General features: G+C 35.8%; 1 protein-coding gene across 7 annotated transcripts in view; it reads left to right on the forward strand.

Moving 5' to 3' along the window:
• Positions 1-27,041, forward strand: part of LOC126830245 (uncharacterized) — a 152,303-nt gene that overhangs the window by 10,767 nt on the left and 114,495 nt on the right. Inside the window, exons 1-2 of one of the 7 annotated variants that reach the window (XR_007683791.2) lie at positions 15,065-17,269; positions 17,771-18,537. The exons of 4 other annotated variants lie outside the window; for them this stretch is intronic. Coding sequence is in view for 2 of the 3 variants with exons in the window: in XM_050560603.1 (XP_050416560.1) it covers positions 17,126-17,269 (144 nt within the window). In the remaining variant the exon portion in view is untranslated. Of the gene's footprint in view, positions 1-15,064; positions 17,270-17,770; positions 18,538-27,041 lie in introns of those variants that run through there. 2 more of the 7 variants (XM_050560603.1, XM_050560607.2) reach the window with 2 other exon arrangements.

A 27,041-nucleotide genomic window follows, 5' to 3' on the forward strand; every position in this document is an offset into this window, starting at 1 on the left:
CGTCCGTGTGCAGCTAGCCACACCCTATCTAACGCCTTGCTGGTGTCACAGAACACTGCCCTCATATAATAGCCTCGGTTCTAAAGATCTGTTGGCTGAGAAGTAGTATAATCTCTGGGGAGAAAACTGCTGTGAAGGTTAGTAAATAAGATTTCCAAAAAGAAATTGTAGACGTGTTTTTAGCTACATTTTTCAAAAATGAAATGAAATGAAATTGGGTTTAACGTCCTACTGTTCTGCTCCGAACTGGGCTAGTGAAGACGGGCATACTCCATACAGTGTGCTATGAGGGAAATTTTTGCCCGGACAGCGGCACTACGGTCTACCCTTATATCGAATTCTAACTGGCAAGGGTTCGTTTACGTGCACGCCAAAGCGTACACGGGACCTCGGTTTTTCGTCCCATCTGAACGACTAGACAGATGTCCTTGTCAGGCCCTCCGTCCTGCATGACTGACAAGGGGGGACCACGCCGAAAAATCTGGATGAACTTTCTCACCCATTTAGCCAGCAAGTTTAACGAGAATGCAATATGTTGGATCTCCTCTTTTAAGAATTGCTGCGAATCTAGCCGTTTTCAAAAAAATGTATAGTAAAGATTGAAAGATTAAATTACTTACATAAGGGACTGGATAATTCTTTAGACATACATTTTAGTTGTTTATTATTAATTCGATCAGAGTTTATGGTGTCTTTAACGCGTTTCGGCGTTAGTTTAACATTGTCATGTCATTTGGGTTTGGGCGAGTTTAATGCCCATTTAGAGATTTGTTGTTCGAGATTTGTTTTTCGTTGTGTCTATGATGGGTGTAAATGTAAGCTATTTTTTTTTTTATTTATTCACGGCGTTGATTAGCAAATTATATTCTTTTTTTATAATTCTAATCATAACAATCGTATAGCAGATGAAGAGGTGCGAGGTTGGATAGCCGTCTTGTATGGTGGTATTCTATTTATGGAATGTCGTGTCTTAGGGGCCCATACACGTTCAATAATTCCGTCAATATTATTTAGATGATAAACAACTCCTGTTTCGCATTTAGAGGGGTTTTATTGTCCAATAGACATGTCCTGGGATCATTAGGACCCAAGACGCGTAAAATCCCAGTATATGTCTATTGGACAATAGCACCCCTCTAAATCCTGAAATATCTTCATTAAAGATACATGAACACCTTATATGTGAATCCCGAATAACGAGGTGAAAAACGAAAAACAAACAGCTCGTTATTCGTTATTCACCGCTTGAATAACAATCTGGTTTATTTACCGACTATACGTCATTTAATATGTTTTCTACTTCTAGGGATACTTGGCAATCCATTATTCTACTAGCAGCTGTTGTCTAATGATCGTTTAGAATTAAATCCTGAAATACCTTCATTAAAGATACATGAACACCTTATATGCGAATCCCGAATAACGAGGTGAAAAACGAATAACAAACCGATCGTTATTCGTTATTCACCGCTTCAATAACAATCTGGTTTACTTACCGACTATACGTCATTTAATGGGTTTTCTATTGCTAGGGGATACTTTGTAATCCATTATTCTATTGTTGTCTAGTGATCGTTTAGAATTAAATCCTGAAATATCTTCATTAAAGATACATGAACACCTTATATGTGAATCCTGAATAACGAGCTGAAAAGCGAATAACAAACAGCTCGTTATTCGTTATTCACCGCTTGAATAACAATCTGGTTTATTTACCGACTATACGTCATTTAATATGTTTTCTACTGTTAGGGGATACTTTGAAATCCATTATTCTATTGTTGTATTGTGATCGTTTTGAATTAAATTCTGAATTATCCTGATTAAAGATGCATGAACCCTTTCATATGTGAATCCCGAATAACAAACATCTCGTTATTCGTTACATTATTTTAACAGTTGTTACCGGTTTTGTGGTTCACGGTATTAGATGCGACAAAGATTTATAATTAATGTAGGCCTTTGTAAGCAAGTACATGCGAAAATGTCTGACAGTGACAATAGTGAAAACGAAGACCCAGAAATACAGATCTTCCAAAATCAAGGAACTCAAACGTACAGAATCAAGCAGCAACGAATGCTCAACAACAAAGCACCTATATTCGTCTAATACAATTTTGCATAAATTATCAAATAGTATTACAACGCCTTCCCCCTTTAAAATTTATGCGAAAGTATCAGGTAGGAGATTCCCTACAAAAACTTCCCCTTTTCTAATCCAACATCCATATAATTTTATAACTATTCATGCAACATACACATATATACAATGAAACATACAAGATTTCATATGACCAAAAACTACACCAGTCACGGCCGAGAAGTTAATTTTCTAACCCTAAAACATTATATACCCAAAATAAAAACCCCACAAAAAATGAAAACTCGAAAATCGCATGCAAAAGCTCTCCACCAGTTCATCACTGCACCTCAAAGTCCTATGATAGGTCACTTTAACCCAAACACAGAAAAACAGAATTATAATTGTTTATTAAATCTTCAATTGTCCTAATTTCAAAATACTATAACACTGCCCTTAATATTTTTAAAGTTCAGTTTCCACTTTCAATTCTGTCTCAGGAAATCTCAATTTGGTAAATTGGTAAACCATTTCTTCTTCTTGGATTTCCATTGGTCAGTTTCATCTTCCATAGTCTCAATAATGGATTATTTAATATAATAAGGATTTCCAATCAGCACTTCTTCGACGACTGGTTTTGGATAAAGTACAATTTATCCTCAAATCGAACATGTCATTGTCATCAGACCAAGAATTAATTATTATTATTTATAAATGTTATTACCAACTCTTACTCTCTTTTAAAATTAAATCTTCAATTAATTATTAATAAACTTTGATGTGTCTCTTTAATCATCAGAATTCTAAAACGGTATTAAATTATAAATCTACAAACTAACTTTGACTTCTTGACCGTAACTCAGTAGTCTACAATTTTATAATTTCCTTTATTTTTATAATTCCTATTTTGTATAAACATTACCAGTGTTAACATAAACATCTACTACCAGTAATCTGACCTTTTTGACCTAATCTCATTAATTTTGCATGTGAGCTAAAACAAACGTACACCAATGCGTGAAACAAGTCGCGCGTTACCTATATTCCATCATTAGTATTATATAAACATTATTTAGAATAGAACTATGTCCCAAGTAAACGACTTTAGTCTATATTTTTTTTTATCTAAACGTACATATAGTCTCATTCAACTCATCACTTGAAATCATGTGACTTGCAGATTGAAGAGCAGACGACATAATATCAATTACATATTTTTAATCACCTCGCGTGAACAATTTAAAGTAAAATTTAATGACACAAAATAACATACATAACGAGTGCAGATATATAGGATTCTACATTTTAAAGCAACAATATATGGAATCATAATATAAAAAAAACACCGACTCGCTCAATAATCTCGTGAATTTAAAGAGTCAATTATCTTTTAAGATAACACCTTCATGCATTCTCGCGATTTATAAGGCATAATATTTAATACTGGCACTTACACTGATAAAATCTTAACCTCTACTCAAAGGTCATATAACTCCCGGGGATCACGTGGCTAAGTGGGTAAGACTCTAGCTCGCTAGCCTGGAGGTCGGGTGTTCGATCCCTGCATTGGCCGAGAAAGTTCATCCAGATTTTCCGGCGTGGTTCTCCCTTGTCAGTGATGCAGGACGGAGGGGCTGACAAGGAAAGCTGTCTAGTCGTTCGGATGGGACGAAAAACCGAGGTCCCGTGTACACATTGGCGTGCACGTAAAAGATCCCTTGGCAGTTGGAATTCGATATAAGAGTAGACCGTAGTGCCGCTGTCCGGGCAAAATTTCCCTCATAGCACACTGTATGGCGTATGCCCCGTCTTCATTAGCCCAGGTTAGGAGCAGAACAGTAGGACGTTAAACTCCATTTCATTTCATTTCATATAACTCCCATTATTCCTTAATTACTCCCTAAACGCTATTCGCGACTTAACGGGACTTTATTTTATTTGTTTTTGTTCTTATTGATGGTAATCCAACCATATACTCAAAGATTGAATTACCCATTTTAGCCATTAACTGGCTAACACCAAGATTTTGGACTTGGACTAGGGTCTCAAAATCATATTAGCTCTACTTAGCTAAATGGACGACACAAACACGAATTTTAACGAATTAAAGTAGAAACACGGCAAACTTTTTACTTAGCTCTGACATCTTTTTACTCTGATCCAGAGACACCATTAATTATTCATTTTATCCCCTATTCTGTTGTATTGTTATTCCTGATATATCAACCCACCCCCTATAGGCCAACTTAAAATTAAGATAACTTAATTATGACATTCCTAAAGGTAATCATATTACATAAATATGTAACAAACATGTCACGCTTATGTGTCCTATTTCCTACGCTTAATGTTAAAACCCTTATTTAATAATTTAAATTTTAATGAGCATTTTTGGTCTGTTAAACAAATTTAAAAATGTTCAATTTATAGGAAAATACATTTACCCGATTTAGAATATCTCCACCAATTTGTCTATCAGATTTTTTTCCCACCAGATTTAATTTCTTCCCTGATTTACAGCTCCAAATCAAGAATGTATATCCCCTTGAAGGTCGAATATATGTTTTGATCCAAATTTCTTTTATCCCTTAAAAGTCGATCTTGAGTCACGGCAACCAAATCGAATATGTAGTACCATGGGTCGTCTGTCAGACGTGGGGGGTTGGGTGGCTTAGTGGTTAGCACGTGCGCGCTGTATCATTAAGTCTGTCATTGAGTCAACTGGCGTGGTTTCGAATCCCCGGTTGTACGTGACAAGGAGTAGGCTCGCCTGTCCAACCTCGTGGGTTTTCTCCGGGTCCTCCGGTTTCCTCCCACTGCTAAAAACCCCTACGCGCAAGCGAATTATTGAAATAAAATTAAACCATATGTTAGTCCCGAAATGACCTAGTTTGTGTCGACTGGACGTTAAACCCCATTTCTCTCTCTCTCTGTCAGACGTAGAGGGCGGACAACGGCTAAAATCGATCGCCACACCCGGCATGTGACCCATGCATCATTTTTTACTATATATTTTGGAACAGCCCTTGATCGTCTAGTATTGTCTCTGGTTATATTTGTTACTTATTCTCTTCTTGGGACTCCACTTTAAATACTGTGCATTTATTCTGCCACTTATTCAGTTTATGGTTATACACAGGAACAACAATACCACATTTCGTTTCTACATTTTATATTAAGCACTGTTACTTTTAGGTTACATAGTATAGTTACAAACATAAACTAGAACTGCGACGCAGTAATGACGGGTTTCACCGGTGCCACGTTACCCTTGAACATATGTCACTTCCGGTACCGATGAAACCATTAAACTGATTTCCATATAAGCATTGCACACATCAAATAAAATGTACGCAGAATCAACCAAATCCAGCAATATCTATTCATTGTATACATTTGGTACATGTAAGTGATCCTGACAAAATTACATTACTTCCAGTGATAATGAAAATGTTAAATTAACTTTATGAAATCAGAAATGGCATAAGGCATCACATGGTGCAAATTTTATGTAAATCGAATAATAATTACCACTTTCATAGACCAAAAACCTTGAAAAGTGACTTGTAGAAAATCGTCTATTTCTCTGCAACCGTACAAGTTAGAAACCATTTTTTGGTATCTGTATAATCTTGTGGGTTCAATCTATTTGTTGATTGGAATCAAATATCATAATTTCAAAAACATTACAAATCAGACTCATTTGAATAAAATATCTGCTTTGAAGGCTAAAAATACAGTTTTTGCCAAAATAATAATAATAATAATAATGTACATTTATATAGCGCTTAATCCATCCATGAACATGCTCTAAGCGCTGTAAGTTAATAGCTTCTGTGGATAATACATCGTGAACATATGCGTCTTAAGTCTAGATCGAAATTGAGCAACTGTTTCTGAACACTTTATTTTGTCAGGTAAGTCATTCCATAGTCGTGGACCATATACACTGAAGGCTTTATCACCAAAAGATTTTAATTTAGTTGAAGGAACAACAAGTGATAGATTATTCTGTGAACGGAGTGGTCGGTTTGGTACATAAGGCTGCATAAGATCTGTGATATAGGATGGAGCTGAATCATGCTGAGACTTGTAGACCAGTGTTAAGATTTTAAAGTTTATACGAGCCTCTATTGGTAATCAGTGAAGCGATTTAAGGACAGATGTTATATGTTGACGTTTTGCTAATCCTGTGATGATTCTGCCACAGTTGTTCTGAATTATTTGAAGTCGCTTTAATAAATGTTGAGATATTCCAGCCAAGGCACTATTACAATAGTCCAATCTTGAAAAAATTAGAGACCGCACCAAAAGATGACAAGCAGCAGTAGTCAATAGATGACGAATGTTTCCTATATTACGGAGATGAAAATTACAAACACGGCATAACTGATCAACCTGTTTTTCCATTGTTAAAGACGGATCAAATATAACACCTAGATTTTTAACCCTTGTTGCAAATTCAATACTAGAGTCGCAAATTACAAGACGAGAATCAGGAGTTGATGCGAGACGCTGTGGTGTTCCAACAAGTATTGCTTTTGTTTTTTCATCGTTTAACTTCAATTTATTATTATTCATCCGGGATTTAACAGCTTTGGAGCAGCGAGTGGTATTTTCAAAGGAATCATGAGCATTGTCTTGTTTAAACTTACTGATTAACCGTGTATCATCCGCGTAGGAGAAATGGCTTATATCAAACTGGTCTATAACATCCCCCAGACATCGTGTGTACAGTATAAACAATACCGGTCCAAGAACAGATAAGATTTAAGATAAGATTTAATCCATTGTAAGGCCGTACCAGTTATGTGAAAAGTTTGGTAAAGTCTTCTTATGAGAATTTCATGATCGACAGTATCGAATGCGGTAGACAAATCTAACAGGGTCAAAGACACAAGTTTACCACTATCTACGGAGCGCAGCAGATCATTTAGCACACAAAGGATAGTTGTCTCAGTGCTATGATGTGGTCTGTAAGCAGATTGAAATTGGTCTAAAAGATTTCGAGAAACTACGAAGGACTGTAGTCGATTGTTTTTTGCCTTTTCAATGATTTTGGAGAGGAATGACAAATTTGAGACGGGTCTGTAATTCTTAAGCACATTCCGGTCAAGAGAACTTTTCTTAATAAGGGGTCTTACAACGGCATCTTTATATATTAAAGGAAATACTCCTGTACTAAGACTTGTGTTCACAATCTGAGTAATGACTGGAAGAAGCAGATCAAGATATTCAACAAGGATATTTGTTGGAAGAGGATCGAGTAGACAAGTTGTCTTCTTAGATGATTTGATAAGTTTTTCAATTTCATCGTTAGAGAATGACTCAAAATATGTTAGATAATCTCCACATGTGGCTGAAAAAGGTGTAATGCCTTCAGCTTCTTCATTTTCACTGGAGTGATCTAATTGTTCACGTATTTGATTTATCTTGGATGAAAAGAATTGACAGAAAGAGTTTGCAAGATTGTCATCATCGTCAGATTTTGGTAGAATTGTAGTACCAAGTAGTGATTTCATAAAATTATGACACTGAATGGGAGACTTAAATTCATCCGTTAGCTTTTGGACGCAGTATGCGGATTTTGCATCTCTGATTGTCTTTGAGTATGCACCTCTTGCTTTTCGGTAGATTTGACGATGGACTTCTAGCAGAGAATGGCGATATTTTCGTTCCGCAGGTTTACTTTGAAATAGTGAAAATGATACTCTTCCATCTACAATCTTCAGATCAAAGGATGCAAGTTCTTACACAGTGCAGCATAATTTGTGCAACAGAAGACATCTCGAAAGTCGATTGTCGGAAAAAACATTTTCTCGGGGACATTTTTTTTCCGAATACGCATTCGGTGTAAGTCTTCAGCCACCAGGAACTGGTTAACATAGTAATGTTTTATTACGATAGTAGTACATAAAACAAATTGGTTGCCTGAGGTTCTCGGGGGGAAAGTAGCCTCATCGGCTAGAGTCCTCTATTTCACAAACAAAAACAACAATTGCTTCCTTGAAAATTTATCGATCAACCCTTTTCACAGACGTCCAGCTTACCACTTCCCGTCAATGCAGTAAGATAGAATATGTAGTTTTCTCATGGACAATTGGGCGAAAGTTGGGGTTTTCTCAAGGAAAACTGGTCAACGAGTTGGGGAAAAAAGCTCGAAAAGTAATCCAGAAAAAAATCATGTGTGTGGCCCTCGGAATATGATGGAATGTGTTGAATATTATTATGGTTCAAGTGATTATATTTGACCCTGGAATGAAAGTTAGCTCAGAAACAAGTAGATTTTTAGCCCTTCCAACGAGATGGATAGCTCTTGGAAAGGATAGACACTTTTCAGATTACAGCCTGTCCGAGAATTGCGTGGCATCCATTTCGTTTGGTGATTAGGACACATAGCGGTTAAACCTGGAACTCCAACTCGAACTATTCAGAGATTTATTAACTCGCTTTTGATGATACTTGCTGTTTTATGATGCGATTTTTTGTAACCTAGGGAGGAGTTGGCCTAATCGTGCCTTCCACTTATTCGTACAACCCTGATGCCAGCGTTACTAGTAAGAATCAGGAGACCGGCGCAACCGGCATATAACGGGGCCCTCAGAGGGCTATGTTTAATCTGCTGAAATACTGAAACACTGAAATCTACTGAAATTTACTGAAAACTAAAATTAAAATACAAAATAAAATATGGTCAATGATGGAGGTAGATTGATTGCGTCTTTTAAAACATTCAAAACATAATAGGCATCAACGAAATTTTGGAGAAAAAAAAATCGGAAATCTTTTCTTTTTTTTTTGGGTGGGGGGGGGGGGGCTATTTGTAAAACGAATATCGTAATGACCTTGACATTCCTTCATCGGCGCTCACTTGGTCCAAAACCGCACACAGAGGACCAGGCTCCGGGTTACCTATTTAGGGTGTTTTCCGGTATTTAGGATGTTTTCCGGTATTTAGTGTTTTTCCGGTGTTTTCCGGTATTCAGTATAAAATGGTGTTTTCCGGTTGTTTTCCGGTGTTTTCCGGTGTATAGCATGGCCCGTAGTTTCTGAAATATGCTCAAATGGAAAAATAATAATAATAATAAGAAGAAGAAGAAGAAGAACTAGAACTGCGAAGCAGTAATGACAGGTTTCACCGGTGCCACGTTACCCTAAACATATGTCACTTCCGGTACCAATGAAACCATTAACCAGGTTTCCACATAAGCATTGCACACATCAAATAAAATGGACGCCGAATCAACCAAATCCAGCAATATCAATTCATTTTATACATTTGTTACATGTGGGTATACAGTACTTCCGGTGATAATGAAAATGTTCAATTAGTTTTATTAAATCAGAAATGGCATAAGGCATCACATGGTGAAAATTTTATGTAAATCAAATAATAATTGCCAATTTTATAGACCAAAAACCTTGAAAAGTGACTGTAGAAAACTGTCTATTTCTCTGCAACCGTACAAGTTAGAAACGATTTTCTGGTATCTGTATGATCGTATGGGTTCAATCTATTTGTTGATTGGAAACAAATATCATAATTTTAAAAACATTACAAATCAGACGCATTTGAATAAAATATCTGTTTTGAAGGCTAAAAATACAGTTTTTTTGCAAAAATGACGTTACTTCCGGTGATAATGAAAATCTTAAATTACTTGTATGAAATCGTAAATGGCATTAGGTATCATACAGTGAAAACTTTATGAAAATCGAATAATAATTGACACTTTTATGGACCAAAAACCTTGAAAAGTGACCTGTTGAAAATCGCCTATTTCTCCGCAACTGAACAGGTAAGAAACCATTTTGTGATATCTATATGATCCCATGGGTTCATTCTATTAGTTGATTGGAATCAAATATCCAAATTTTTGAACAAATAACAAATACGACTCATCTGAATAAACAAGCCAACAGTGAGGCTGATGTCCCCCGCCGAAATCCCCAAATAAATAGATGACACATATTAATTAATCGCACATCTATTTTTTTCCAAAGTATCAAGCAGTTAAACTGATTATCAACTATACACTAAGTTTCATCACTCTCTATCAGATAGAATCAAAGTTATCTTGTCCCAAAGCAGGAAATTGCTTATCTTTGCTTAGCTTTAGCTCGATATGTTAATCATTGAATCAAGTTAGAAACGATTTTCTGGTAGTTTTGGTCAAAATTACGTCATTTCCGCTGCTGACAGAAAGCTTTATCGGTAATAAAAAAGTTGAGACTTTGCACCATTGAGCATATGAACTTTGTTTTATACAAATTGAGCAATAAATAATTAACCTAGAACCCATAAACCGAATTAGCCAATAGCGGCCAAGTTGAATAATCGATACAAAAATTTTTCATATTTTTGCTCAAATCACATGACCCTTTAATTATAGGTAAATCGCCATAAAAAAATATTCATAAATAAAAAATTTTTTTGTCAAAATTTGGCGACTAATATCTTCGAAGATTAATCGAAAATCTAAACAATCGTAGCTATTTGCCGTGTCTCAGGCTATGTCAAAATGTATCAAATGTTAAAATCCGACAATTATTGTTAATATTACGGCAATATTTCACAAAACGACAACATCGGTGATTTCGGACATTTCGCATTGTCACAGAAAGTTCGAAATAGCTTTAATCTCTAAGTCACACCCAATTTTCCTGTAAAATCGAAGACATCGAGTCGATCCGACAAATAGTTTCTGAGATATGCTCAAGTGGAAAAAAAAAATAATAAGAAGAAGAACTAGAACTGCGACGCAGTAATGACGGGTTTCACTGGTGCCACGTTACCCTTGAACTTATGTCACTTCCGGTGCCTCGTTACCCTTGAACTTATGTCACATTCGGTACCAATGAAACCGTTAAACAGATTTCCACGTAAGCAGAATCAACCAAATCCAGCAATTTCAATTCCATTTATACATTTGTTACTATGCGTTAGATATATCAAAAATGTGATCCTGACAAAATTTATTACTAACTTACCACTAAGTTAGCTGACTATCTAATGGGAACTTAAAATGTCAAAAAAGTATTAAAAAGTGATCGATCCTGACAAAATTGGTTATTTCTTGACAAAGAAAGATGGTAGAAGCAATTTTTGGACATCTATATGATCGTATTGATCCAATATATATCTCCATTGGAATCAAATATCATAATGTTAAACGAATAATAAACATAACTCACTTCAAAAAATATTTGTTTTGAAGGCTAAAAATACAGTTTTTGCCAAAACGACATTACTTCCGGTGATAATCACATGGTGAAAATTTTATGAAAATCAAATAATAATTGACAGTTTTATAGACCAAAAACCTTGAAAAGTGACTTGCAGAAAATCGTCTATTTCACTGCAACCGTAAAAGTTAGGAACCATTTTGTGGTATCTGTATGATCGTATTGGGTCATTCTATTTGTTGATTGCAATCAAATGTCATAAATTTAAAAACATTACAAATCAGAGTCATTTGAATAAAATATCTGTTTTAAAGGCTATAAATACAGTTTTTGCCCATATGACGCCATTTCCGGTGACACTGAAAATGTAAAATTGGATCCGCCCAGTTAAAAATGGCATTAGGCATCATATGGTGAAAAAATAAACAAAATCGGATTATAATTTACTCTTTTACAGGCAAAATAACGTGAAAAGTGACTCATGCAAAATTGCCTATTTCTCGGCAACTGCTAATATTACAAACTAATTTTGACATAAATTGTCATCGTATGGATTAATGCTACAGGTTCGTGAAAGTTGTTACGAAATATTTCAAAATATGAAAAATCTAAATGTTGTGTGAATAGCTCATTTTTACACCTTTTTACAGCTTTAAATCAAATTGTAGCCCAAAATGGAAGTTTCTTGGATTCTGATTGGTCGAAGAGTGGCGTCGAGTGAGTATAACAGTCCTCTAAATTTCCTGGGCGACTCAATGCGAATGAATATTTACTGGGTGCTAGACTCTGTTTGCAGTGACTAAAAATTTTACACCTCAAAACTTTATTCTTTGAAATCTTCATGAATTTTTTCTTGTATGTCATCAACAATGAAATTCAACCATTGGCTTATTGAAACACACACCTGAAACACACAAAAAACAAAGTTAGTGAGTGTATTAGAAACATAATAAGTAAATTTAATTTCAAGGCTGGTCTGACAATAATGGTTGCTATGGTCATTCTATCATAATCAGACTGGTCAAAATCGAAGATTTTCAACAAGTGAGTAAAAATACTACAATTTATTGAACTCCGTATGGATCGTAATATATTTTTAAAAATATACAAGTCGGGCCGATACTGATATGAATAGGACAGCGACTACTGTCTGATTCATCGTAAATTTTAAACGGATTTCTTCGATTATGAACAAACTACTTAACGTTGGTTATTATAAACTTACCTGTGTGTTTGTAATGAACTCCCGTTCGATAAAATCCATTGCACAACTAATTATCACAACGATGAAAACAAGTTCTCTCTTGAAAAATTGAAATATCACAAACTTTTCCCAGAGAAAAATACCAATATAGAAGATGGTTACGTCACTCTGCGGAAGATATCATTTCGTATTAGGGGTGACAGCATAGGAAATTCAAGTACAATTACGACAAGAATCCATGACCACTCGGACCAAAGATCACTCGGTTCAAGACCAGTCGGACCAAGTGATAGACCACTCAGCCCAAACAAATAGACTACTCGGACCATACAAAAAGACTATTCGGACCCAACAGAAAGACGACTCGGACCAATAATAAAATGTTGTTTTAATAAATTGATATTTGCGTTTGTTTTAATATAATTACTCGAACCAATAATAAAGTGTTATTTTAATAAATTGATAATTGTGTTTATTTTAATATGACTACTCGAACCAATAATAAAGTGTTATTTGAATAAATTGATAATTGTGTGTGTTTTAATATGACTACTCGAACTAATAATAACGTGTTGTTTGAATAAATTGATAATTGTATTCCAAATCGCAAAATATCGAGAACCACACTTGTAGTCACGTTTAAAAAGGGGCATATAAACGTCCGGTCTTCGTATTATTATGTGCTGTTTATATTAACGCATCAAGGGCGGATAACTTGAAAACGTGTCTCCACCCCACCCCCCCCCACCCCCATATATAGTAACCCAGGGGTTAGTGGGGTAGAACGGAATGAAACCACTGGGGATACCGCGAATGTGGAAAAAGTAAAATTAGGCTATCAGACAAGAACAGTATACCCGTATATGTAGAAACTGTCAAAAGTCTGGACATACCGAGTCTCATTGCAAGAGTAAAGAAAAATTAGATTGATATTTTTTTTTGGCACCATTATTAATTAATTTTAAAACTAATCGTTGATTTATTTACGTACACAAAATTGAACCAAACAACTCTAAATATAAGAATTCCGTATAAGAATTATTTGCTTCTTTGTATTGTGATTTAATAATAAATAAATAGCATATTGTCTAGCCTTATAATATAATTTAATTGGTCCGTTTGGTCTTGTTTTGGTCCGACTGGTCTTAGTCCGAGTAGTCTTTGGTCCGAGTGGTCTGGATACCTACGACAATTGGCATTGAGTTTGAGCGTTCGCACACATAACTACCCGCATTCCTGTATTTAGTTACCGTCTTTTACATTCTAGTAAAATCTCTGCAAATTTTATAGCTTTACTTTTTGAAATATTTTGTTCTAATTATTTGATTAGCGACTCGGATGGGATTATTTACTTTTGAACACGCATGCCGCACAAACACAACTATACATTCGTTTTACGGGCTTTATCACACTTCGGTCAAAACTGTCGAATCGAGAATTAATGTTCCGCTTCTTACGGGGTCATACGGGCTTAGTAGCATTATATACCCACCCGGGCACCCAATACGGCAATAGACACGCTGAGGGCTGCCGCAACACGCTTAAAGATGTTACTGAAGCGGTTATTATTCGATCGAAAGAATGCGTATAAAATTAAAAATACACTCAGAGAATTCGGAGGTAAGCTTCATGATCCTTGTTAAATTATTTATAACATAAAGAAGATAGGATATTTATAGTTTATTCATGACTTTATTTTTACGAGTATCCGTGCAATCAGTGATATTTTAATTGTGAAGAAAATTTGATAGACTGGCGATCAATGGTTTCCATATAAATCTCCTATGTAATTGCCTTCAATTGATATTTTTCGTCGCCCAAACCTATATACGATCAAAATGATCGCGCTGTCAAACTATCTTTCAATGTTAACCAACCCCCGCAACAGGTATATTGGATTCGACCAATACGTCACGAAGACATTGTTGACATCGACTCTGTCGAAATTACAAGTAAATTTTCAAATTTTTCAAGAGAGAAATTGTTCTCATCGTTGTGATAATTAGTTGTGCAATGGATTTTATCGAACGGGAGTTCATTACAAACACACAGGTAAGTTTATAATAACCAAAGTTAAGTAGTTTGTTCATAATCGAAGAAATCCGTTTAAAATTTACGATGAATCAGACAGTAATTTTCATACATTCTCAGCGTCGAAATGACAACGTAAACAAGCATAGCAACCACATGCGTACGCTACTCGCTTAGTGAACCAAATAGAATGGAAAGGAGTGTTTATCTCATTACGTCACGGATATTTTCATTACGTCAAAATTGTTTTCCTTGGTATTTACGTCATTAAAACCAAAAAACCAAAGCCCTTTATAGGGAAAGTTGCGACAACTCATTTACAGGCGCCATTTTGGGTCCCAACTATGACGCCATCTAAACAAATTGCAAAAGAAACCGGTGCAGTAGTAGTAGTTCTTGGTGTTTAACGTCTGCTTCCACATAAGTGATATCGCAGACAAGACATAGGAGAGCCGAAGCTGATTCCTGTTTTTTAGAATATGATTTTGCAATCTTTCCATTTGGCATTAGGCCATGGATTTGGTTTAGTGGGAAGTTCTTCCCTTTATTTAATATAAAACGTATCGTTTGGCAGATGATTTCGTCTGCTTCTGGATTGGTAGATGTCATCGTTTGGGGTTAGTGTTTAGGTGCCAGGCCCGTCTTGTCGTGGCCTTCCCTTACTCCACTATCCCACTCTTTGGGCTTGGTATCAGTTTTATTTGCAGAATAGTGTTTAGGTGCCGAGTTCGTCTGATCGTAACTCCCCCTTACTCCACTATCCTGCTAGTTTGGTAGATGTCATCTTTGAGGGGTTTGTGTTTAGGTGCCAGGCCCGTCTTATCGTGACCTCCCCTTACTCCACTATCCCACTCTGTAGGTTTGGTGTCTGTTTTTGGCGGAATAGTGTTTAGATGCCGAGTCCGTCTGGTCGTGACTCCCCCTTACTCCACTATCCTGCCAGTGTGGTATAAATCACCTATGTAGTTTAGTGTTTATATGCCGGGCCCGTCTAGCCGTGACCCCCTCTTACTTCACTATTCTACTTAGTCCAACTGTGTCCATTAGGGCGTGGATTTGTTCGAAGATTTGCAGTTTCAAACCGGTGCAGTTTGTTTCAATGATAAATATGTCAGACGGAATCATATAGGCCGTGGTGTGAAATTTCTAGCTAGCTTGCTTCTGTTTCTCCGTCCCGACCACTTTCGGGTGAAAAAAAAAAACTACATCATCTAATTCTTCTAGTATTACTTTGTATTGTTACACAACTTTTCTTTTATCAATTCTTTGACGTTTGATAGAAAACGTAAATTAAATATGGGCTTACTTGTCAATGTGCAATGGTATTTGAATTTCGCGGTGACTCGGTTTAAACAGATCACGTGACATAATTGGCCAATCAAACATACACGACGAAAAGTTCAACAGGTCATGTGGTGAAAGGTCACCTGCGATTTGTTTACGTTTTGTTATAACGGTACATGGCGGAAGGATAGCTAAAGTAAAACTGCATACTTCGTGTACATTTTGTTAAAACACTGAGCTAAAACCGTTCACTGCGACAAGCTGGGAAAAATTTAAGGTATGTGCTATCCAGTGGATCAGATTAGATGGAAATGTGCTGGAGACAAATGCCGATTTGCTGGACAAAGCTGAATCAGAACTCCAGGCAGGAATGTGAAGACAAAACTCTCACTGGGGTATGGTAGAGGCTACTTACTACTTCTCACATTCCACGTTACCAACGTTAACAAAACTGTGTATGAAACATTATCACGATTCCTAAATTGTTGAAGAAAGTGATGTTTAGAAACAAGCAGCAAAAAAAAAAGAGAAAGATAATAAAATAATAGGTCTGGTTAATTTGTTTAAGGGGATCGGATCATATCTTGACATTTTCCCCATTTTCTTGCAAATGCAAGCTGATGAAGATATTCTCCTAAATGCACGACAACCCAGACCAAGGACTACTCCGCCCAAGACCACTTAGACCAAAGACAGAAAGACACTATGGTTAAGACTGTGTCACCATTATTGAGGTGAAATACAATGTGCAGTACTCATAGTCATACCCAAGTTGTTATGGAGAGAGAAAAATGGGGTTTAACGTCCACTCGACACAAACTAGGTCATTTTGGGACTAACATATGGTTTATTTCTTTTTATTTCAATAATTCGCTTGCGCGAAGGGGTCTTTAACAGTGGGAGAAAACGGGAGGACCCAGAGAAAACCCACGAGGTTGGACAGACGACCCTACTCCTTGTCACGTACAACAGGAGATTCGAAACCACGCCTGTTGACTCAATGACAGGCTTTATGATACAGTGCGCACGTGCTAACAATTCGGCCATCCAACCCCCATGTTATGGAGAAAATTAGAACCGAAATAGATGAGTTGGTACAAGTGCACTTACTTTTTTTGAAAAAAATATGTATGAAGAATTATTTCTGCCCTTGCATCACCAGTTAAAAAGGGGGCATATTCTGGCGCATTCCTCCCTGGTTGCCTGATTGTAGCTGTGGAAATTTAAACCCCTCTTGTTAAACTCCATTGAACAAATGACAGGGTTAGGGTGACTAGAGATCAAGCACCAAACTAAATTTTCAATGTGAATGTAAATCAAGCTGCATTACACTTTTACAGATAGATCAGTAATAGATGTACTTCTTACAAGTGAAAACTTTCTTGTATGGTTTTGTGTATATTGTTCGAATATAAAAGAGACAGCCAAACATATGCTGACAGTGACATTGATTTTAATAGTGATGATGATATTGATGAAATTATGTGAGTAGGCCTACACCTGTATACATGTATTTTTGTAAGCGGTTTTTAAACATTACATATTTTAAATATGTTTTACTTAAATGTACTGTACATGTCAATAAATTTTCATATTATATTTTGTCACTTTATGCTTACTATATGTTTTTATTTTACTTTTTTTTATTCTAATTCATTTCCAACGGTTTTCCCTTGTCTGTGGTGCAGGCGGAGGGGCTGACAAGGCACGAGGACAGCAGTCTAGTCGAGGTCCCGTGTATACATTGGTGTGCACGTAAAAAGATCCCTTGGCAGTTGTAATTTGATATAAACGTAGGCCATAGTGCTGTACCCAGGCAAAATTTGCCTTATAGCACACTGTATGGCGTATATGCCCATCTTCATTAGACCATTTCATTTCTAATTCATTTTACTAGAACGATTTTACTTAGGTAATTACTGTTTGTTTTTCTCTTATATGTACTTTTATTTACTGGTTGGTATATATCTTTCAATTTTGTACAGTGTATATGGGCACAAGACCTGATCTCTGTGTAAATACATGTATTCTGTGAATATAAGAACCTGAACAGCACATTAGAAACCGTTCTCCAGTATTAATACACTTTAAAAAATGATGATATTATTATTATTATATACATTTTTCATTAATACTAGTGGTGTATGGTATTGTTGTGTATGAGGAAATTTATATAATTGCATTTGTTTATTTTTTTTTAATTTCTTTCTTTAAATAAATGTAATCTTATACTCTCCGATAGAGGGTTGGGTAGCCGAATGGGTAGCATATGCGCGCTGTATCATAAGGTCTGTCATTGAGTCCACTGGCGTGGTTTAGATTCCACGGGTGTACTTGACAAGGAGAAGGGTTGCCTGTCCAACCTCATGGGGTTTCTCTGGGTCCTCCGGTTTCCTCCCACTGCTAAAGACCACTACACGCAAGCGAATTATTGGAATAAAATTGAACCAAAATTACCTAGTTTGTGTCGAGTGGAAGTTAAACCCCATTTCTCTCTCTCTATACTCTTATAATAAGTCTATTGTTTTCTTTTTTATAAAACTAGTAAAATTAATGAAGGTGAATTATTATTAATTGTATCGATCAGATCACATGGTATTATTATTTTTGTTTTTTCTTAACATTATATATAATTATAAGACCGAACCAGTATTTCAAGCATGCCAAAATCGTTTTTATCTGTATTAAGTATATATTTCTCTTGGATATTGTTTCACTGAAATAGTTTTGAAGAAATACTTGTTTCCAGAAAATAAAAGATTCATTCAATCATTGGTGCTATTTCCCAATTATTGGCCATATTTATGCCACAGATTAGGGGTAAGTCGTCTTTACCGTGTCAATGCAACATTTAACAGGTGGTATTATCCAGTAATCCCGGCATATTTGCAGAGAAATTCTCTCAGATAAATGTAAACAATCCAACGTGTTCCGTCTCATAAAAGGTATTCACTGGTCTATTTATGGCTATTGACCCTTGACCTATGACGATCTTTGCTTTTATGGTTTCTGATTGGCTTAGAATTTGATTTTTTCACCCGATTATGGCTACACTTGACAAATATAGTTCGAGACGTAATTCGAGTGCAAGACGTATTGTGCAATGTATGCGACAGTGACGGCCTACTTGTTAAATTATGTAACAAAGCGTCAAATTTTCACCCGGAATTTGCTGGGACGAGATGAAACGATTTTCGGGGCTAAATCACAGCCTAATACTGAAAATCGACCAAGAATGACATGATTAACAGAACTCAATTTGGCGTTCTTCAGGAATTATCGGAGAGCGTTATCTCGTAATCAGTGTCTTTCAGTGGTGGTAGGATAAATAATTTATTTTTAAATTCCTCAAACACAGATTGGTTATGCAAGCGAAATGTGTGGAAAAATTGAATTCGACAAACATCAATTAAAAAAATGTATTTGTCATTTGGTGGCGGGCATTTCTTTCAATATGACTGCCAAATTTGGTAATAGAATACCATTTAAAAAAAAAAATAAATAAAAATGAAAAAACAAACATTAATTTGGTAATAAAAGGGCAGCGATAATCTCAAAAATTTAATTTCGAGAAATCTTGATGGTAGAAATTCAAAAAGGCCGGCAAAATGAAATCCAAAATGGTTTAATTTTAATATTAAAATCGTCATTTCTTTCCGTTGGGTATATGTGGTATATTAATCCCGAAATGACATAGATGCTCTTAAATGAATATATTGTTAACGCGCTTTAAACATCTAGATGCAATAGACTTGTAGTCCAGGCATTTTAACTCAATTTCGCACCATTTCGGGCAGTTGCTGCAATAGAAATATCGACCACGTTTTATGGTCGGTCTAGACGTATATTATCACCAAAAAAAAGTCCCAGTCCGAAATCCGTGCCCAAATGGGTCAAATTGGCAAATATCCAAAATGGCCGCCGGTTTTGACTGGAAAATGCCAGTTTTTATCCACTTACCATAATATGATTGAGTTTGGTATCAAAATATATCCTTTCGAGGTAACTGGATCCATTCCCATACACATTTTGGTGATTAGTTATAATTAGTTAGAAATAATTCCAGATGGCGGCCAGTTTTGGCGGGAAAACTCGAATTTGACAAAATTTCCACATTTGGTGTCAAAATATATGTTTTGGAGGCAGCTGATCTCATTTTCGACACATTTTTTTCATCTTGGTAATTAACTGGTTCCCCTGGGTCAAAATAATGGGAAATTCCATTGGGGATTACGAGTGGTCGAGTCCACCTCAGATCTAATACGATGGCATTCATCAAGCGTCAACTAAATTTCATTTAGACGCTCTGGTCGACCACTGCTCACTACGGAAGCAGCGTAGCAGGCATGACGCAAGGGGTCCCATCAGCCCACTGTGGAAGCAGTGTGGTGGGCGTGTCCGATTTCGATCACCAACCTCGAAAATTGAGCCAAGATTGGCCGAACCTATTGAAGCACGTGGCGAATTTATTTCAGAAAATGATTCAAATATTGAGACACAGATGGATACAATATCGCCTGTTTGTCAGATATGCAATGAATTGCCCATCGTCATTCCCAAAATGACGGAAAGATAACGGGTATTGGGCGGAGATACCAATTTCAATGGCAGAGAATTTAGGACAGAATATAACTTGGTGTAAAGTCATGACTAAGTTCAACAATAAGCCAAGGGCGTGCTAGGGCCTCCGAGGGTAGGCAGACCAAAGTTAGGGCACTTTAGGATCGGAGAAAACTTGAGTTATGTGGCACATGGTAGAAGCGATTTGACGTATATGCCATGCCATACCATACATTGACACTTGGTTAAGGAATTATGATTAAGTCACAAAGATCCGAACATGAACATAGTTAGCTGCAATCAAGAACTAAACGACCTGTGATAAAGAAAAACAAAGGGTACCCGCCAAGTTTCATTCGATTCTGTTCCCTAATGAGAGTAGGGGTAGGGAGTAAGAATTGAATGTAGACTGACAACTCAAAGAACGAGACGACGATCAAAATACACTTTAAGCAAGGCCAATTAACTTACTGGTGACAGTTTAAATGTCATTCGTTGTGACGGTTTGCGTATTGGCCCTGAGTATGCTAACCGGCAATAATGGTTCCCGTCGTCCGTGTTGCAATTTTCCTAAATTCATTTAGATATATAAATAAAACTAAGACAAATTAGTTGATTCTGAATATTATGGAAATATTAATCCGTCTGTAAAATCTATTCTGGAAATCATCCGTGGAAATCATGGTCTGATTGAGCTTGTATGGGGCCCTTATATCATCAATGAAAAACGGACATTGTAGTATCTCTGGAGTTAGTTGGAACAAGGGAAGGGCAGCAGAAAAAGGGGGCACAATATTTGATTGCACATTTTCGGAAGAGAGGGCACATAGCCACCCCCGCTCCCTCCCATATACCTTGTTAGGAAATCTCATCGGATTCGAGCGTTATCAACCCTTTCGAGTTTCTTTTGTTTTTGCATTTATGAGGGCAGGGTAGGGTAGGCGGTTGACTACCTGGCCAGCATGCCTCTGCAATTAGATTTTTTGCTTAGGTAACACAGAGTGAAGAACAACTTCTGTGCTAGATGTTTTATAAATAAGTTGGATGTGCAAGTAATTAATAAGTGTCATCTATTTAGGAACACCAGCCCCAATGCTGATTTATTAAATACAACTAGATTAATGTCAAGTCGTCATTTGAACTGTCTTGGTTTGTTCAAAAAATAGGCATTGCGAGTTCTACTGTTTACTGTTGTAACAGCGGTCACCGTGTTGCATATACGACCTTTCGGTTGAATCATATCATAGAAGTATCATATTTCATAGTTTGTCGACATTAAGGTGTGCTTGTTCTATTGTTCCATTTAGCCTATGCATTTTCTTGTTTGACTTGACTAAACAAAACATTTTGTAGGAATGTAGGCTTTTATAGACTGAACAAAAAGTTGATAGATATTGATATGTGTGGAACATGCTCGAGGCGATTTGTAACAAATCTCAGACACGATATATACTTGATACTAGTTGAGCATCAGAACAACATGATTATTTCATTGGAAATGGGGCGCAAATACCCAAAAGAGTCGGACAAACTCTCAACCAACTGCGTATCCTTCATTGAGCCTCTTCAATGTCTGTCTACCTGTGGAATAACATGTACATTATTTGTATCTGTTAAATTTGTGCGGTTTATATATTAGATTAATATTATTATTTACACATGGGCGGGGAGTGATAACGTCTTACCCCAAACAAATTGCAAAAGAAACCAGAAAGTTTCGGAGAGCGACATCTCGTATCACATGTCACTGATGACACATATGCCCGAAACACATGTCACGCTAGACACCTTTTATTTAAATTAGACCGATTTTACACTGATTTTAAATGTTTTATCCATTAGTCAATTTAAAGAAATTTCTATTTTCGAAAAATTGACGATACAATTAATGATCGATGACCGAAAACTGACACACAATCCGGAATGGCTCCAGACCAAAAAATCATGGAATTTCAGGCATTTATTTTGCCGGCTAGAAGGCAAAAAGGTTGTATCTCTCAAATTACTATTTAAATTTTCATTTTTCACTTTACCCGTCTCCACAAAAAATCTGATTTTTAAAAGCGTATGGAAGTTAAATATATTTAATAGCGCTTTTATCTGTTTTATCTTTTATTTCACTTTTTGATGAATTAGACTACTGTATATTCTTATAACAATAATGTGCGCTTTTTGTATAATAATAATAATAATAGTTTGTTCAGCTATACTTTTCGTTTTAAAAATGAATGTTCTATTTCTTTTCGCGGAATTCTATAATATATCTATCTATATCCCTGTCGGGGACAGCCAACTTCTACACAACAGTATGATAGCACATAAAATAGATAGTGAGTAGGTACAAATACTTGGGACCCAAGATGGCGCCTTTGTGCACTTGACGTCATATTTTCATGACGTCATATGAAATTTTTTGGCTTTACAGTTGTCGCAACTTTACCTATATACGGCTTTGCAAAAAACGACCGTCAACTATCGCGAAAGAAAGAATTCCAAGAAAAATGTTAAATATTTTGGGCTACAATATCGATAAACACCTCCTGTTTAGAATTTATCGGACTGTTATTGTCCATTTGATACCGCTTAAATTTTTCATTAGAGGCGCACGATCGCTACGCGATTTATCTCCTAAATGATGCAAATGCAATACCAAAATAAAAAAAATAAAAAAACAAAGCAAGACATATTTTACGTCTTTAGTATGAGCATTCATCTTGATCTATTAGATTTGTAAACATTAATATTTGCTTTTTAAAAGACCCTTTGACACGTCAAAATTGAAGTTTTGGGCAAAATTATGTCACTTCCGGTGCCGACAGAAACTTTTACCTATATACGGCTTTGCAAAAAACGACCGTCAACTATCGCGAAAGAAAGAATTCCAAGAAAAATGTTAAATATTTTGGGCTACAATATCGATAAACACCTCCTGTTTAGAATTTATCGGACTGTTATTGTCCATTTGATACCGCTTAAATTTTTCATTAGAGGCGCACGATCGCTACGCGATTTATCTCCTAAATGATGCAAATGCAATACCAAAATAAAAAAAATAAAAAAACAAAGCAAGACATATTTTACGTCTTTAGTATGAGCATTCATCTTGATCTATTAGATTTGTAAACATTAATATTTGCTTTTTAAAAGACCCTTTGACACGTCAAAATTGAAGTTTTGGGCAAAATTATGTCACTTCCGGTGCCGACAGAAACTTTTATATGTAGAAGTAAGTTGAGAATATGCACCAGGTGGGCTTTTCTTTTATACAAATCAGGCAATATATAATTTACCCAGAACCCATGCGAAAAATCTTCAAAAGTGATCCTGACAAAATTGGTTATTTCTCGGCAAGGGAAGATGTTAGAAACAATTTTGTGATATCAATATGATCGTATTGATTGATACTATTTGTCCATAGCAATCAAACATCATAATTTTACACCAATAATGAATATCGCTTACTTCAAACATTTACTTGTTTTAGAGGCTAAAAATACACTTTCGGTGATAATGAAAATACTAAATTACTTGTATGAAATCGTAAATGGCATTAAGTATCACACAGTGAAATTTTTATGAAAATCGAATAATAATTGACACTTTTATGGACCAAAAACCTTTAAAACTGACCTGCGGAATATCGCCTATTTATCCGCAACTGAACAAGTTATTAACCATTTTGTGATATCTATATGATCGTATGGGTTCATTCTATTAGTTGATTGGAATTAAATATCACAATTTTGAAAACATTACAAATCAGACTCATTTGAATAAAATACCTGTTTTGAAGGCTATAAATACATTTTTTGCCCAAATGGCGCCATTTCGGGTGACATAGAAAATGTTAAATTGGTTTGAACTAGTCAAAATTGACATTACGCACCAAATGGTGTTATTTTTATGAAAATCCAATAATAATTGGCTCTTTTACAGGCAAAATAGAGTAAAAAGTGACTCATGCAAAATTGACCATTTCTCGGCAAATACTCATATTACAAACTAATTTTGACATAGATTCTCTTCGTATGGATTAATGCTACAAGTTTATGAAAGTTGTGAAGAAATATTTTGAAATATAAAAAGCCTGAATGGGTTGTAAATAGCTCATTTTTACACCTTTTTTCACATTTAAATCGAAATGGCGCAAATACAAAACCAAAATTTAAAAAAGCGAGTCCGAGATTTTGTGCGCCTTTTGTAAGGGCATTTATCTTGATCTATCAGACTTGCAAAAAATAACATTTGCTAGTGAAAAGACGTTCCGACTCGACAAAATTGGAGTTTTAAGCAAAATTGCATCACATCCGGTGAGAATTTGCACCATGGAGCATATGAACTTTGTTTTATAAAAATCGGACAATAAATAATTAACCTAGAACCGATAAACTGAATTAGCCAATAGCGGCCAAGAAAAGTTATCGAGACAAAAAATGTTTACATTTTTGATCAAATCAGACGACCCCTTAACCCTAGGTAAAATGCCATAAAAAATTATTCATTATTAAAAAGGTTTTTTCAAAATTTGGCGCCTAATATCTCCGAAGATTCGTCGAAAATCAAAAATCTAAACTACCGTAGCTATGTGCCTTGTCTCAGGCTATGTCAAAATGTATCCAATGTTAAAATCCGATGATTATTGTTAATATTACTGCAATATTTCAAAAAACGACAACTTTGGCGTTTCGGCCATTTCGCATAGTCGCAGAACGTTCGAAATAGCTTTAATCTCCAAGTCACACCCACTTTCCCAGTAAAACCGAAGACATCGAATTGATCCGACAAGTAGTTTCTGAGATATGCTCAAGTGGAAAAAAATAATAATAATAAGAACTAGAACTGCGATGCAGTAATGACGGGTTTCACAGGTGCCACATCACCCTTGAACTTATGTCACTTCCGGTGCCAGTTACCCAGCAATATTAATTTCATTTATACATTTGTTACCATGTGTTGCATATGTCAAAAAAGTGATCCTTACAAAATTTGTTACTAACTTACCGCTAAGTTAGCTGACTTTTTAATGGGAAATTACTCGACAAGGGAAGATGCTAGAAGCAATTTTTGGACATCTATATGATCGTATTGATCCAATCTATATGTCCATTGGAATCAAATATCATAATGTTAAACGAATGATAAATATAACTCACTTCAAAACAATTTGAAGGCTAATAATACAGTTTTTGCCAAAATTACATTACTTCCGGTGATAATAAAAATGTTACATTATTTTTTATGAAATTATAAATGGCATAAGGCCTCACATGGTGACAATTTTATGATAACCGAATAATTATTGACACTTTTATAGACCAAAACCTTGAAAAGTGACTTGTAGAATATCGTCGTATGGGTTTTTGCTCAAATGTCGTCATTTTCAGTGACAGTGAAAATGTTTAATTGGATTGACCTAGTCAAAGGTGGCATGAGGCATCACATGGTAACAAAAATTGAAAATCGAACGATAATTGACTCTTTTACATGCAAAATAACGTGAAAAGTGACGCATGCAAAATCGCCTATTTCTTTGCAACTGCGCATATTGCAATCTAGTTTTGACATACATTGTCCTCGTATGCATTAATGCTAGAAAATTATGAAAGTTGCGTAGAAATAATTTGAAATATGAAGACGATGAATGGGTTGTAAATAGCTGATTTGTACTCCTTTTTTCAACCTTAAATCCAAATGGCGCAAATACAAAACTGATATAAAAAAAACCCCAAAAACTAAGCCCGACATATTTTGCGCGTGTAGTAGGAGCATTCATCTTCATTGATAAGATTTGTAGAAATTAAGATTTTTCCTTAGGAAATGAAATGAAATGAATTGGGGTTTAACGTCTAACTGTTCTGCTCCTATACTGGGCTAATGAAGACGGGCATACGCCACAAAGTGTGCTATGAGGGAAATTTTCCACGGGCAGCGGCACTATCGCCTACTCTTATATCGAATTCCAACTGCGAAGGGATCTTTTACGTGCATTCCAATGTATACACGGGACCTCGGTTTTTCGTCTCATCTGAAGGACTAGACAGCTGTCCTTGTCAGGCCCCCCGTTCTGCACGACTGACAAGGGGAAACCACGTCGGAAAATCCGGATGAACTTTCTCGGCCAATGCAGGGATCGAACACCCGACCTCCAGGCTAGCGAGCCAGTATCTTAACCACCTAGCAACCGTGGCTCCCTTTTTCCTTAGGAAAAGACCTCCCGACCCGTCAAAATTTAAATTTTAGGCAAAATTACGTCACTTCCGGTGACGACAGAAAACTTTGAAGGTAGAAACAAGTTGAGAATTTGCACCAAGGAGTATATTAGCTTTTGTTTTATACAAATCAGACAATAAATAATTAATTTATTTGCAAGAGAAGATGCTAGACGCTCTTTTTTGACATATTTATGATCGTATTGATCCAATCTATAATTCCATTGAAATGAAATATCATAATGGTAAACGAATAATAAATATAGCTCACTTAAAAAACATATTTGTTTTGAAGGCTAAAAATACAGTCTTTGCTAAAATGACATTACTTCCGGTGAGAATGAAAATGTTAAATTAGTTTTATGAAATCAGATACGGCATGGTGAAAATTTTATGAAAACCGAATAATATTTGACACTGTTATAGACCTAAAACCTTTAAAAGTGACTAGTAGAAAATCGTCTATTTCTCTGAAACATTACAAGCT

Source organism: Patella vulgata, chromosome 1 (genome assembly GCF_932274485.2).
Source record: "Patella vulgata chromosome 1, xgPatVulg1.2, whole genome shotgun sequence".
In the NCBI taxonomy this organism is placed as follows: domain Eukaryota; kingdom Metazoa; phylum Mollusca; class Gastropoda; family Patellidae; genus Patella; species Patella vulgata.